The 14,652-nt window shown below is 34.4% G+C and overlaps 1 protein-coding gene across 2 annotated transcripts in view; it reads right to left on the bottom strand.

Moving 5' to 3' along the window:
- tkv (serine/threonine receptor kinase thickveins) overlaps positions 1–14,652 on the bottom strand; it is a 207,463-nt gene that overhangs the window by 67,275 nt on the left and 125,536 nt on the right. Inside the window, exon 1 of one of the 2 annotated variants that reach the window (XM_014233623.3) lies at positions 2,956–5,270. The exons of the other annotated variant lie outside the window; for it this stretch is intronic. Coding sequence (XP_014089098.1) covers positions 2,956–2,989 — 34 coding nt within the window. The 5' untranslated portion in view covers positions 2,990–5,270. Of the gene's footprint in view, positions 1–2,955; positions 5,271–14,652 lie in introns of those variants that run through there. 2 annotated transcript variants of the gene reach the window in all.

The raw sequence follows: 14,652 nt of genomic DNA, 5'->3' as shown, positions 1-14,652 counted from the left end.
AATTCTAAGGATTTGTTCTAAAAAATATAGTATTTAATTATTATAGTAAAAAAAAAAAATTATTAATAAAGTTTAATAAACTACATATAATAAATTTCTAACAAATTCTCAAAATTGTTTCTAAAAAAGATATAATATTTAAGTATTATAATGAAACAAAAATTAATAAAGTTTAATAAACTATAATAATTTTCTAAAAAATTCTAAGAATTACTTCTAAAAAAATATAATATTTAATTATTATTGCTTATATATTACATATTTACAATCGTGTTACTATTTTACTTCACCACCCAATGTGTAAATTAAATAAATGATATTTAACAACAAATGCATGATTTTTGTAAATTCCACAACAATTGGCTACTCTACTCGAAATAATTGAATAAAGAACGAATGTAAGAAAAACGAAATCGAGAAAAATTAAGCATATCATTACAAATCCACAGCCTGCTGTCCATTGAAACCTTTAGTTTTTATGCTCAGCACGACCATAACAAATCGAGATTAAGAATTTGGTATTGCCTTACCTCTACCTATTGTATTTTTGCCGTGTGTATATATTATTGTTGTACATTTGAATAGTAAGCATTAAGAAAAGTCGAGGTTCGAAACGAATTAAACGACCTGTCAGTTCGAATGATCGTTGATTGTGCATTATTTGTTTTGGTATTATTCGGTATTTTTACTCTTCTACATATATTTATCATGCACATATACCTATATATATTTGTATTTTCCTTTCTCTATTTTCTTTTGTGTTTGTGTCTAATTCCATTCTTTCTTCTTGAACTGCTTAAAGCGAATGGTTTGAAAAAAATCTAGTATTTGTTGTTTTTTTTATTTACAATCACTTGCCTTTCGCTCAAGTATTTTATGGGTTTTCATTAAATTTAACATTCACCGGTGGTTCATGAGATTATTGGCGGCTGATATAACTGTAGTATTGTAATTTTTTAATTTACAATGGCAAAGCATTTTATTTCGTGATATTTTTTGGCAGTGAATATAAGTTTTTTTTTACAAGCAATTGCTCTAAAAAGTTACAAGAGAAATAATTCTCGTGAAAGAACGTCAAATTTTATTCCAACTTCAGTGAGTGGTTTTAATTATGCTAACGCTGTAAAAGTTTGTTTGGACACACAACTGATAAATTTGGTTTTTGGAATATATGTAAACTATTCCTAATATCTGATTTGCTGTTAGTATGAAAAATATAAGTAGTAGGTAAAGCCAGCCGAAGTGTATTATAAGCATATCCTAAGCATAACAATCACATTTTTAAGATTCTGTTCTGAAGGGAAGTCGGATCGGGTTCAAAATTGTCTTCGAATCAGTTTCATTCGCTCGCTATCAAGCGCTCGCTATACCGCTATTGCAATTCAGTCTGGGCCAGTAGAACCTCGAAACCGTTCAAGTACAGACGGTTGAGCAGTGCTCGCCGAACTCACGAGAATTTCAAGCGACCAACAGCAACCACAAGAGGACAACAGAACTCCCACCAATTTCCAAACCAATGATAATGAGACGAGATTGTCTTTCCTTGCAAGCTGATTAGCAAAACTATTCAGACACCCACATAAATTTTATTACCAAGCAGACGATTTCGAAGCTTTAAATTAAGCTCTGTTTTGAATATCCCAAAAAATATTGGTTATTGTAGTAATGACTTTGAGAAGATTCGCATAAAGATCCGAATGATTCCAAGTCTAAATATTAAACGTCCATATTTATACTTATAATCATTCGGATTCTTATTAAAATCTATTATTATTATTATTGTAGGCTGTTTGTAAGTCAATGGATTGCGATCGGTACCACCCACAGAGATATAGGAGCCATAAGTAATCGAACTCGTAAAGAAATCACTGCCTCACAATCATTTTCTATAGTTAACTGAAACCAAACATTCACGACGTTTGGGAAGAACATAACATAGTTTAGATTCAGCTAACGGCAATTAGCTCAACGCAATTCTTCAAATTGCTATAACTACAACAAGAACATGAGAGTATGAATTTACATAAAACTCTTATTTATGATGTCTGAGAGACTTAGCTTTGACATATATGCGGTAAGGCCAAAAATCGTGTCGATCGCAAATTGTCAAAAATGTATGAAAGAAGGTGAGAAGGAAACATCCAGGCACTTTCTCCTCCATTGTCCAGCTTTTGCAAGGCTGAGGTTGGAACAACTCGGCTGTCTTACTTTCGGCGAACCAGGAGAAGGAAATTGTCCAAAGCCGCTTTAAAAAATGTGTGATAGGCTTCATTGATTTATAAGGAGTGCCATAATCAATTATTAGGAGTTTTAGGTACCGCTATAAACCAGTGTTTCAAGCTGTCCAAGCGTCCTTCTTAGGATCAACCTATTAACCTAACCTAACTAGGTCTAAAGCCTGATCGGAATAAGAACAAATATTTTAGATTATAAGAGGGAAGGAATTGTTTCTTATTTTCTTCTTTCGAAATTAACGATCAACCACGTAATGTTGTTGAATCTTTCATAAATTTTATTAGAAATATTTTGCAAAATGTACGCAACGAATATACATATGTATGTATGTATGTAGGTATAAAAAAAAAGCTTTTAGACAGGTATTTGCTAGCTTTAAATAAAAACAGCCAACCCACACTCAAACGAGCATTAATTTGTGGCATTCTCATGTAGCCGCATAGGAATCTTATAATTATAAACGAAATATTATATGAAATGACAATTAAAAAAATGCGAAAAAATGTATTAAAACAAATGGTTGGTAAAAACACAGAAGAGCGAAGAGACAACACAAAATGCACAAATATTAAAAAAAAAAACTAAATAAAAATTTTCAGTAAGAAAACTAAGAATTTAACGAGTAAGGCAACTAAACAAGAACATATGTGTCTGTAAGTATGTCTGAAGGTTGAACGAAAAGCGCATAAAAACAGATTAAAATTTATTATTATTATTTACCATGTGCCTTCTTCTTTCTGGATTTCGGCGCCATTACTGTCGACTGTGACTGCTGCTCGTTCTCTTTCTCCTTTCGGCCTTTTTCGTTCCTTTTCGCTTTACTGTGATCGCCTGCAACAGGCTCTACAACAAGCTGGCCTTTAAAGTATTTTATGAAGACTATACAACAACAACACCTATGCGTCTACAGGCCTCTCTAATTCTTTTTTTGTATTTCTGCTGTTCTTTTGCCACGCTTTGTTTTCTTTTTTGTTTTTAGCTGCTAAGCGACTGCTGCACCTTCACAGAACGAATGTCCAAAACACCAAATACAATAACAACTACTGCCGGAGCATGGCAATAACACTTATGTGTGTGTGTGTGTATGTTGTTGTTTTGTAGAATAGTTACAGGCGTGCAGCGCGGAAGATCGTCGCCACCGTTTAAAATACGAGAACTGCGCTCATAAATAAATGTCTGTCTGTCTGTATGACTGTATGGCCGTGCGATCGGCCAAGGTTCGCTACGCTCAACTTGAGGGAATCCAACGACAAGAACAATAACAACAACAATAATTTTTAACGAACGATCGCTTAAAGTGATCAACAATAGGCGGCCGCGCAGCACAGCACACAATAATAATCACAGCAATAACTGCAACAGCAACAAAAACAAAAACAACTGTGATCAGGCTGGCGACAACGCTGATGCTGGTTCTTATTCTCGTATTCTCGTTTGGTGAGCGTACGTCCGAAGATCAGTTATAACAAAAAACAAAAAAAAACACAGGGTAACCTCACAAAAGGTGCACACGCTTAAGTGGCTAACGAAAAGGTCGCCGGCTTCAAGTGGCTGTTGATGATGATGCTGAGCTTGGCTTTGAAGGAGTATGAGGAGGAGGCGCGACGTCGGAAGGTCGGCGAATGTGTGGCGTCACTAAAATTATGGGTCTTTTGCGCGAATCTGTTATGCGCTTACGAGCCGTAGCTCCTTCAACTCCTTGTTGTTATTGGCTTTCGTATTTTTTTTTGCACACCTTCTCGCCTGCAGCAGCTTACTGTCGGCTGCCGTCTATTCGTTTTTGTTGCAGCGCACTTATTTCACAGCTCTTAAGACGATTTATGCTGTTGGCGGCTGATGGATGTGCGCCAAAGGATGTCAGTGAGAATTTTATTTATTTCTTTTCTTGTTGTTGTTTTCTGCGTATTGCAATTTGGTTAATGCGCTATGTAGCGTAGTGTGAGCGCGTGATCACGTTGAGTTTAATTATAGGCGAAAGGTGACGATACAAATCAGGTGAAATTTAATCCAAGTGTAGCTGGAACTCGTGCCTCGACGTTGCTCGGTTCGGTGCTGCTCGGTAATGTTGTATTTATTTAACGTTAATGCAGTATTTTGCTTACAGATTGTACTTTTGCTCCATATGTTGCTGGCAATTTGCGTTTAGTGGCAAGCCACAAGCATATTTCCTTTTCAACGCAATGTCAAATATGCCGTTAGTTCGCTTATTTGTTTTGTAATATGAACGCGCTAGTAAAAATATTGGTAGTTTACTCTTTATTTATGTATATTTGCCATACACACTCGTTCAATTTATAATTATCAAACGTTTTTGTTGTTGTCAAATACACGCGCGCGCTGATAAAAGCAAAAAAATATATATAACACAACAACACTCGTCAAATCGTCGCAGCTTTGTTGCGCGTACACACAGTGAAAAAAGCTGTCAGCTTTAACGCGCTAACTTTTTATATCTCAAGCTGATAAAATGCACTCGAAACAAATATCTATTTCATTGAACTTAAAGAATTCGGGCATTACGCTCTTTATGCTGCAACACAAAGCCACGCACAGTTTAGACAGCACAAACAACAATGTATTGGCAGTTATTTATAAATGTGTAGCATAAAATTATTTACGAACACGTCGCTGTAGTCAAAAATAGCACACAATAAAAAATTCAATTATTTTCCACTTGCAATGCGTGAAATTTCCTTGAAAATATTTTTGTTTACAAATTTCATAAATAAATAATTTTTCTTATTTATTAACACACGTCTAGTTTTATATGTACTTTTTCGCAATACAATATTACACTTTCGTAAAAATTATCAGCACTTTCGTTTAACACGAGTTGAAAATTTGTATAAAAAATTCAAATAAATCTCTAAATATTCGCGACCAATTGCCTTCGCTTACAAAACTACCGGTAGATACGTCACTTTACACGTACGACATATCAGGTACTGAATGCAACAGGCAGCAATCTCATCACAACAAACCGAATTCTCAGCAGTCACCGTCATATACCCTCGTACGTACTATTTCAAACCATTTTCATTTATTGTCTTGTTTTCCTTTTGCTCAAACAGCAGATACTACACCGCAAGCATGGCAGAAATAGCAAGAACAACAGTGTATTGTATATGCAAGCTAACAGTCAAGTCAGCAGAGCTAGGCCGGTCGGTTCAATGCGCCGAATTCGGTTATCCATTGCAAAGAGCGTAAATAAATTTTTGTATAAGTGTTGGCTCTCTTCTCAGAGTAAGGCGAGCGTAATATTGGCGCTCGCCCCAAATGTGGGAGCGTTACAAAATAAAAAAACTACACAATAAAAAATATTAAATAATCATTTTAAATATTTTTGTAATAATAATATTTAATAACTTAACGATTACCCGCCTCCCGCCCAACCGACGCGAGCTGTGCAATCCGCATACGTGCGGAATTAGCCGTTAGATTTTTAAGTGTTGAGATCCAAAACTGCTCAGCTATAGAAACAAAAATTTCAACAGCTAAAATTTATAGTTACGATATAATGAATTGTTACATTTTTATTTATTAAGAGAAAGCAATAAAGTCTTCTTAATTTAGAAAAGTGAGTCAGATAAAATCATGACATATACGGCGGAATGGTTCGTTTAGTTCGAAATTTGATTTGCAGGATTTTAACAGGTCTAAATTGCCTAGAAAAGCGAACCGGGATATTAAATTTAATTTCAGACAGGAGAAAAGAACTGCAAACTGTTCCATTCAAAATTTTCACTAAGAATATTAAGCAAGCATTTCCCTAGAATTAGAGGTATTAAATAAATATCGAAAAATTGGATAAAGGTATGTTTTGAAACCAGGGTAGCAAATATTGCACTAAAAACATAATTTAATTAACATTTAAATTTTTTTCCAAATAACAGATTATTAATTATTAATAATTAATTTTTTATCGCAAATACCGAAATGAAAAAAATATCCCAAATGCCGGATGAAAAAAGTCCAAAATTTGTATGTAAATTATGTTTTTAAATTTTTTTGGGCTAGCATAGTTCGTGTTCTATCATTTGTTTATTTTTTATAAGAAAAGTATATTTTTGATAAAATATCAACATAGTTTAGCACTTTTTCTCTCATTTATATTTAATTACTTTTAATTATAGTGTTTCGGTTAGAAATATGTAAATCTTTAATCTTTTATTCTTTTTCATTCCAGCTATAATTTAAAAAATAGTAATAATCAGTAGTTTTTAGTTATAGTCTGCTGGTAATATAGTTTTATATTCATTGTTGCCTACCCAGCAAATGAGATCAAGGAACTGCTTTTGATATGTTATCTATGAAAAGATCGGCTCTAACAATCATATATTTGTTTAAATATAGAAATAATATTTTGATCAATAAAAATATACAGCTTTATCAGTTGGTTAAATTGCCGAGGGTTTTGATTGGGTTATTTGCTCAGACTTATATTGACATGAACCTACGCCCAATTGTTAAAAAAATTCTGGGTCAATTTTAAATATTTTAAGAATACACAGTAATGTTTTTGAAGAATCAAATTAAATATTTTTCGAGTTACCCACGATCTCCGACGGGGCTAACAAAAATCCTCCACTGTTGCATAGATTTCGGCCTTCTCCGTGGATAAAACTTTAAAAAAATTCTCTACTAGAAGATATTGTCCGTACAATGACCTACGGTCGAAAAAAAGATCAAAAATCGACAAAGTGGCGTTTTAAAACAGAAAAATTGATTTTTATCCAAAAAAGTTGCTCCTTTTTGGTATCCCAAGGAAGTTTTGAGAAAAACGCATTTAAGGATAAGCTGATGTAGTTGAATGAACTGAGCTGCTAGGCTAGGAAAGGAATGAATCTAAAATTTTCTTTTATTGTAAAATTTTTTCCCGAAAGTATTGTAGAAAAAACTAAAAATATATATAAATATTTGAAACAATTAAAAAAATTTCAGATAAGGCCCTAATAGAACTAAAACTGATTTTTTCCCCATGTAACCAAAATCTGGTGAGCAAATTTGAGAGCGAGCATATACCATCAAAAAGAGCACAAAATGACTATCTCTGCAGCAAACAAGTTTTCAGCAAAACAACAAAAACATAGCGGCTCCCAAACAACACGAAACACTCACACATACAGAGAAATATGGGAGTGAGTAAACGCTCTCAAGCGATTTACGCCAACTGATAAGTCAGCGAGTACCAAGTGTGACTCTGAGTATCCAACGAAAAGATTTTTAGGCTCGTGTAAATATGTCCTCATGTATATATGTATGTATGTGTATTTGTATGTTTGTGGGCCCGTTTAAATATACATATCTTTGCAGGAATATATGTAATACTATTTTGTTAATAAATTGTTTTTCAACTTGAATGAGCATAAATATACATACAAACACACATGTGAGTGGAGAGTGTGATTGCGTGTGTCTGTTCACTTGTGGGTAGAATTGTAAATTTGTGAATTGTGAGTGGGGTTATGTGCCTACGTTTTACCCTTCACCCACAACCATATCCATTTGCTCCATACTGCTCTCTTGTATTGCTCGTAACTGTATGTATGTGTTTGTATGTATGAATATAAGTTTTTTCTACTACTATTTCGTTCTCATTTCTTTATTATTGTACTCCGGTGTTATTGTTGTTACGTTTATTTGGGATTTCTCCACTTGGCTGGGAGTGCACAACTGCGGCTGGAGCAGCATAAATCCAAATGTAAGTATATATGTATGTATGTATGTTCGTGCATTTATTATTCTTTATACATATGGATCTGGCAATCGCTGCCATGACTGGCGTATCTCAATATTATATCTGATAGTTTGGACAGTTTTTGTGGCGAGTAAGCCATGCTGCTGGTCATGCCTGCTGCTGCCTTACACCCTTTATATGCTGCGATACATTCGAAAATTTGGATGCTGTGCGACTGAGACTTATACTTACATATACATAAGTACATATGTATGGTATAATAGTGGTCAGTGTTCGGATAAGTTAAATTTGCATTTGCTTTTCGCCTACATCATATTATATTATATATACGTACATACATTTTTATATACATAATGTATTAAAATATGTACATATATATACCTTTGAGCTTTTTTGGTTTGGAACCCTCTTCCTTTCACTTCAGCCTCCATCGTTAGCCCATACATTTCGCTGTCTGTTCCGGTTCAATATTTTGCATTTCACGAAAAAACGGTACATATGTACATATAAAGAGATACATACATATGTACGCTTTCGCAATGCACATGCAACATATTTCTTCTTCTAAGCGTATTGTGTTGCAACATATATTATTAGCAACGCCATTTGCTCGCTTTAATTGTAATTTAAGTCCATTTTAGCATTTTCTGGCATTAATATTGTTTTGCTTTTTATTTTTAATTTCCTTTTGTTTTTAGCTGCAAATTTGCCTCCTTTTCTATTTTCTATTGCAAGCAAGCATTTCTGATTGGGTGTTACCGCAGGCCACTAAGACACGTTCTAGAGCATAACGATCACGTCATATTCCATGTCTAATAGCCACAATATGTATACAGATATTTTACGATCGCTGTAAAAATACAGTTTTAGCACAACAACGGTATTTCTGGTGCTTTCTTATTATTATGCTCCATTTTGTATGAAAAAGTCACGCAAAAGTAGCGAAATTATTGAATTTTTTATAAGGTGTTGCGGTAATATTGTAAATATTAGACCCGTTCGCTTATAAACTAGTGGCAAAACAGTAATCTCTAAGCTAAATATATTTAAAACAAGAAAAACATGTAAACTTCGGCTGCAACGAAGCTACTTGTATATTGACCTTCACAGCTGCATTTCTTACAGCATAAAAGGGTATAAAAAGATTACTATATTGACTATGATATATCCTATAGTGGTCCGATACTGGCGGTTCCGACAAACGAGAACTTTCTTGTGGTGAAAAGGACGTGTGCAAACTTCCATATCGATATTTTAAAAACTTCGCCAAAACTCGACCAATTCTACAAGTAGACTGCGTCAAAATATTCCAAATTTCTATACTTGTCTCGCTCCTTACCCCGCCAGACTCTAGAGAGTACCGAATCGAATAAATAACTGGACTGTCACAGTCAAAAAGAGAATAGCAAACGGTCACATTCGAGCATTATTCACATCGTCTCAAACAGTGGATAGAGAAGTGGTGAAGTGGTGCCGAGATGTATGTATATCAATAAAATCTTCGAAAAAAAGTTTTAGGTAATAAAATTTTTGTTTAGTATACGACAACCAAATTAGCAATTTAAGGTGAGCAAACCAGTAAGCTCACAACTCCTTCGGTAATCCTTCCATATTTGGTTAAACACAGAGAACGACTGCACTTGGAACTGCGAGTTATAATTATATTGTTTAAAATTTAATATCACTTGAACATTCAAATTCTTGTCGGAAAAGCCGTTGGACTAAGCTACGATGGTCCTCATGAAACTCATATCGTTTATGCTACACAACGACTCTAAGGCGCAATATTAATTTTCGACGAATTAAGCTCTCGAACAAAGCTTTCCTTAACGTTTATAGACTAAGATGTCACAATTAAAAGTCTTCAAAAGAAGTATGGTATACGCAAGAGAGCCTTCGGAAGGAAATCTAATTTTTCTGGTTAGATTTTTCCTATTCTTATACAGGAACTCTAGACACCAGATTTATACATATTTTCTTAAATTATTCTATTGAACAAAGCTTCTCTTGAAATCACCATAAGTAAGTGAGTCTTTTGAAGCAGTTGCATAGATATTTTGTGAAATCTATCCTTTTCCCATAGAGCAAGATTAATATATTTTTCGTTGAATTATTCTGTCGAACAAAACTTGTTTTTACACTTGTAGACTAGAGAGCCAATATGAAAAGTTTCCAAAAGAAGTATGCATAGCCTTCTGTAGCAGATACATATTTTATAGTGAGTTTTTCTTACGTCCGACATTCTCTTCTATTTTTTGAAGTCTCATTAGCGAAGTCTTTAGACAAGTGTAGCAACTGAGTTCAAAACCAGACGGTAATCAGAACCATATAATCAAATCAAGGTGATGGTACCGGGAATATTTTCATGGACATACAAAGTACGCTAGACATAAAAATTTGAAAAAAAAATGGTAATTTTTGAATAGAATTTGAAAAGTTGGCTGCAGTAACCTTTTTAACATACGTTTTCAGCACATCCCATATTGTAAGACAATTTGTCTTCAGTCCACAATGGTAGTATTTTAAAGTATAGGTTCACTGAAATTGAGAGAACGGAGGATGACCGCTAACTTTCAAATACATATTAACCCAGTTTACCCAGAAATTGCATCAAATAGGCTAGTAAATACCCAAAAGACGCTTAGTTCGCGATTTCATTCCTTGACTGCCGCGAAGGGCTAAAATACTTTGGTGAAGTTACTCGCCATTGTATTTATGAGACACTAAGAAGTATATAGTAGGCTTCTGAGTACAATTTCGTGTGATTAATAATAAACTCAAACAAATACCAACCGCTGCACCTGCCCCATTCCAACAAACTTCAGTGTAATCCCACCATAATCTCACCAAAATAATTAAGTAAAAACGTAGTGGCTGCAATATTTATACAATGTGGAACAGCTGCTTTTCTAATGTCAACAAGATGCAAATAAAAAAAATGTAGAGAAGGAAATATTTGGAGCACTGACAGTCAATACCCACATGCGGCCACTTCAACGCGGTACGTAAACCACCTATCTCTGTCATGTAAACACTATATACTTGTAAGTATGTATATATGAGTGTCTCCTAATCATCAAACAGAAGTGATTGTCAGTCAAAAAGCGATAAATGCACGTCTTCTAGATAAGCGGCAGTAAAAAAGGAGACGACGAAGAGTACAGTGAGATATTTAAAACCTTTTGGTGTTAAAATAGACTCGTAAAAAGAAGAATAGAGTTTTTTTATGAAGCTTAAACATTGCGAGTGTGGAGGAACATAGGAACCTAAATGTGCGCGGCATGCAACTCTCAGCGTTGTGAAGGCAGCGCGTCAGAATTGAGTGGGCTATTTTGGTGGGATCGAGCGAGATCGAGCATTTTTGTAGGTGATGTGGAAACGAGCGTAAAGCAAAACGAAAAAGTGTTTAAGCGCGCTACATGACTCCTACACTTTGTAACAGATCACACCTCGACTGTTGTGCGCCCGATCGATTGTTGACTTCCAAAGTCTGCGGCGCGGCAACGTACGTGCTCGTGCTCCTCTGTTGGCCGCTTGTGGCAGCGAGTTGCTACGTGTCTTTGTTGTTGCTTTGTATTGTATTTTTCATGCTTTTTTGTAATATTTTTCCTTATTTTTTTGTAGTTGCAAGGCTTGGCTCTGCTGATTGTAAAGGCAGCCAGCTGCATGGTGTTTGAGCTTCTTTCTCCTCGTCGAGGGTTTTGTTTTTTCTATTGCTCATTATTTTCAAAATGCGACACTGCACTCCTTTACGTTTGTCTCGAATTTATTACGTTTTGTTTTGTTTATCCAGATCTTGCATATCTTTTCTCACAAAAATAAATACAAAACTGGAGCACACGTGTTAGAAAATGCGCAGGCGTTGCGAAAATTGTGATCTTTAAGGTAAAAGGTCTAAAGCTGTCGGGTAAAGATGAAAAGGGGTGTGACTCTCTTTCGACATACTTGCTTAATAAGATATGGTGAGTGCAGATCTGTTTTTCTCAAGTTTCGTTTGAGTATAGGTCTGCTCCTTGGTAAATATAATAGACCTAAGCTTGTACCGTTAAGGCACAATCAGTTTTTTGGAGGTGTATTTTTCGAAAAACACGCTTCGAAAATATATTTCACTATGTTCGATTAGTAGATAGGCTTAAATTTTGCATTAACATCAGTTAAAAGATCTTGTTTTATTTTCAGTTTTATCTAAGTTCCTCCAATAATTGTTGTTATACCTGCGCTCTATCCACAAATCGGTATAGAGAAGGTGTTTTGGGTGAATATCTCAAGGGTATATAAGTAGTTTCTTCGAGCAATACTGATAAGTTCATAGAAGTTATATTTAGTCGAAACTTTCAACTGTTCCGAAAACATGACCAGTAAATTGTCAACGGATTTATATCAAATTATTTATGTAGCTTTCATATATATACAAGAATTATTAGAGGTTCTATAGAACAGGTTCCATAATATATATATTTATTCAATAAAGGTGCATTTTCTATTTTCATGATCCGGTTTAAATTTGAGTTCAAATAATATTATCATATTCTGAAACTAAAGTTTGAGCCATCAAGCTTATGTAGCCCTTTTCCGGGCAAAAACTGAAAATAGTTGCCCATGAAAAGTATTGGGCTGACTCTTAGTCATTAGCGCTCTACTTTATCTACGAGAAGTGATTTCTTAAAATCAATCAGATATTTGTGGATTTTTAGATTTACGAAAATAACAGTGTGGGTCATGAAATAAATAAAATTTAAACAAGTTGTTAGTTCATAATTTTCTCCCATTTTTCTATTTTTTGTTATACCATAACAAATGCACATTATGCAGAGTTGCCACGCCGAGTTAACCGCCCGCATTGGTATTGTTTATGAATATTTTGTCTTTTGTTTCTTTTCGTTTTACTTTTTGCCAAAGAAAAAATTGCTCGTTTAAATTAATTGGTATTTATTGTGTCGCATTTTTTTGCGGCTATAAAAACTAACACGATTTGCTGTGGCGCGCATATTTCATTAACGATTTGTGTGCAAATATTGCAAAAAAAAAAAAATCAAAATAGTGAATTAATAAGTAGCTGTTTGCTAACTTCAATTTGTTGTTTTAAAATTATTATTTCTCCGATTTTTTTTTTAATTTGCGTGAATATTTGCTCCAACGACCTTAACACGCGTTTCTTCAGCAGATATTATTTATGCAAACAATTTTTATACATATGTACATGTACATAGTACTGTATTTTGTTTTATAGCTCATGTTTTGCATGACAATGCATAATTAATGAATAATTAAAATTGAAATAAAGTCGTGGTTAATTCGATATTGACACATAGTTGTTTTGCTCTAATAGACGCCAAAGGAGTTAGCGGCTTTCTTTTTTAAGGAAAACTAGTTGTAATATTTAGAATACTAATATTTCCGCAGTCCAATAGTTATGAATTGTGTATAAACTCTCCTTCTTTACCGGCCACGATATTATATTATTGTCTCGTCGCGAAGTTTGTAACACCCCGAAAAAAATGTCGGAGAACCTAAAAAATATTCGAGTACATATGAGGCTGAGCTGAGTCGATGCAACCATGTCCGTCTGTCTGTATATACGCGAATTAGTCACTCAGTTTTTGAGATTCCGATCTGAAATTTTAGTCACGTCCTTTTCTCTCCAAGAAGCTGCACATTTGTCGTAACCGCCGATATCGAACCACTATATCATAAAGCTGCCACACAAACTGGGTTTCAGAAAAATGTTGGTTTATGCTATGAATGCGATTCAAAGTTAACAGCGAAGTATTTCTGCTTTTATTTTGGTTACGTCAGTTTTTCAACTTAAGGGTTCAACCATCTAACCTACATTCGTAATGTAGAAAGTCAGACAATTTGTTTTGCCACACGGTAATATTGGATAAGTAGAAAGCATCGAGCTCGAGTATACAAAAAAATTGAACCATATAAATTGAATGATCTTCAAAAATCTTGATATATTTATGGACTACTAACTATGATTGAGCAGGGAATTTTTATAAGAGTTTATGTGCTGGTCACTGCATCATAAAGCCCTAATACATTACATTAACTTCGATGACAAGTCTTAACTATTTAGCTCGAAAATCATTGTTGTAATTAAGTTGAGATACAGGCCATGACGTCCACATGCTAATGCTATAATTTAGTCTGGCAAGTAACAATATAATCAAGAATTAAATTTGCTCCAAAAAATTTTTTTTTCAAGTCGAAATTGCTGCAAGCACACAATACTCCGCTCTCTGTAAGTAAGTAAGCTATGCTTGAAAAGCTGCTAGTTTTTTGAGCAGTCAATTTAATTTATTATTTAAATTTTCAAACAATATCTTAATTATCGCTTTTATTTTAATAAAAAATTGCTGATTGTTTATCAGTTTTCTCCAGCTTTGTATCAAAATTTTTTTGCGTTTTATAATATTTTCTTAACGTCTTTTGTGTGGCGTGGGTTTAACCAGCTACCGTTGATACAACTACTGTGCAGCTTGACTGGCTTACCGCTTGCCTGCCTGCCGCCTTCTTATCAGCGTCAGCTACCTATCGCAACAGCAAAACAACAGGTACTCATATATTATTATTATTTTTAGTTAATAACATATCGCTTTTGTACGCTTATTGACTGGCTGGCTGGCTGGCTGGCGAAGCGATCGAGTAGCTGGGCATGTCTGTCTGGTCGTTCAATGATGTCGGCTTTCTAACATTCAGTTAATTATAGGTTGCAC

Source organism: Bactrocera oleae, chromosome 3 (assembly GCF_042242935.1).
Source record: "Bactrocera oleae isolate idBacOlea1 chromosome 3, idBacOlea1, whole genome shotgun sequence".
NCBI lineage: Eukaryota > Metazoa > Arthropoda > Insecta > Diptera > Tephritidae > Bactrocera > Bactrocera oleae.
The sequence above is the reverse complement of the archived record's forward strand: the minus strand, read 5'-3'. Positions and strand labels throughout refer to the sequence as shown.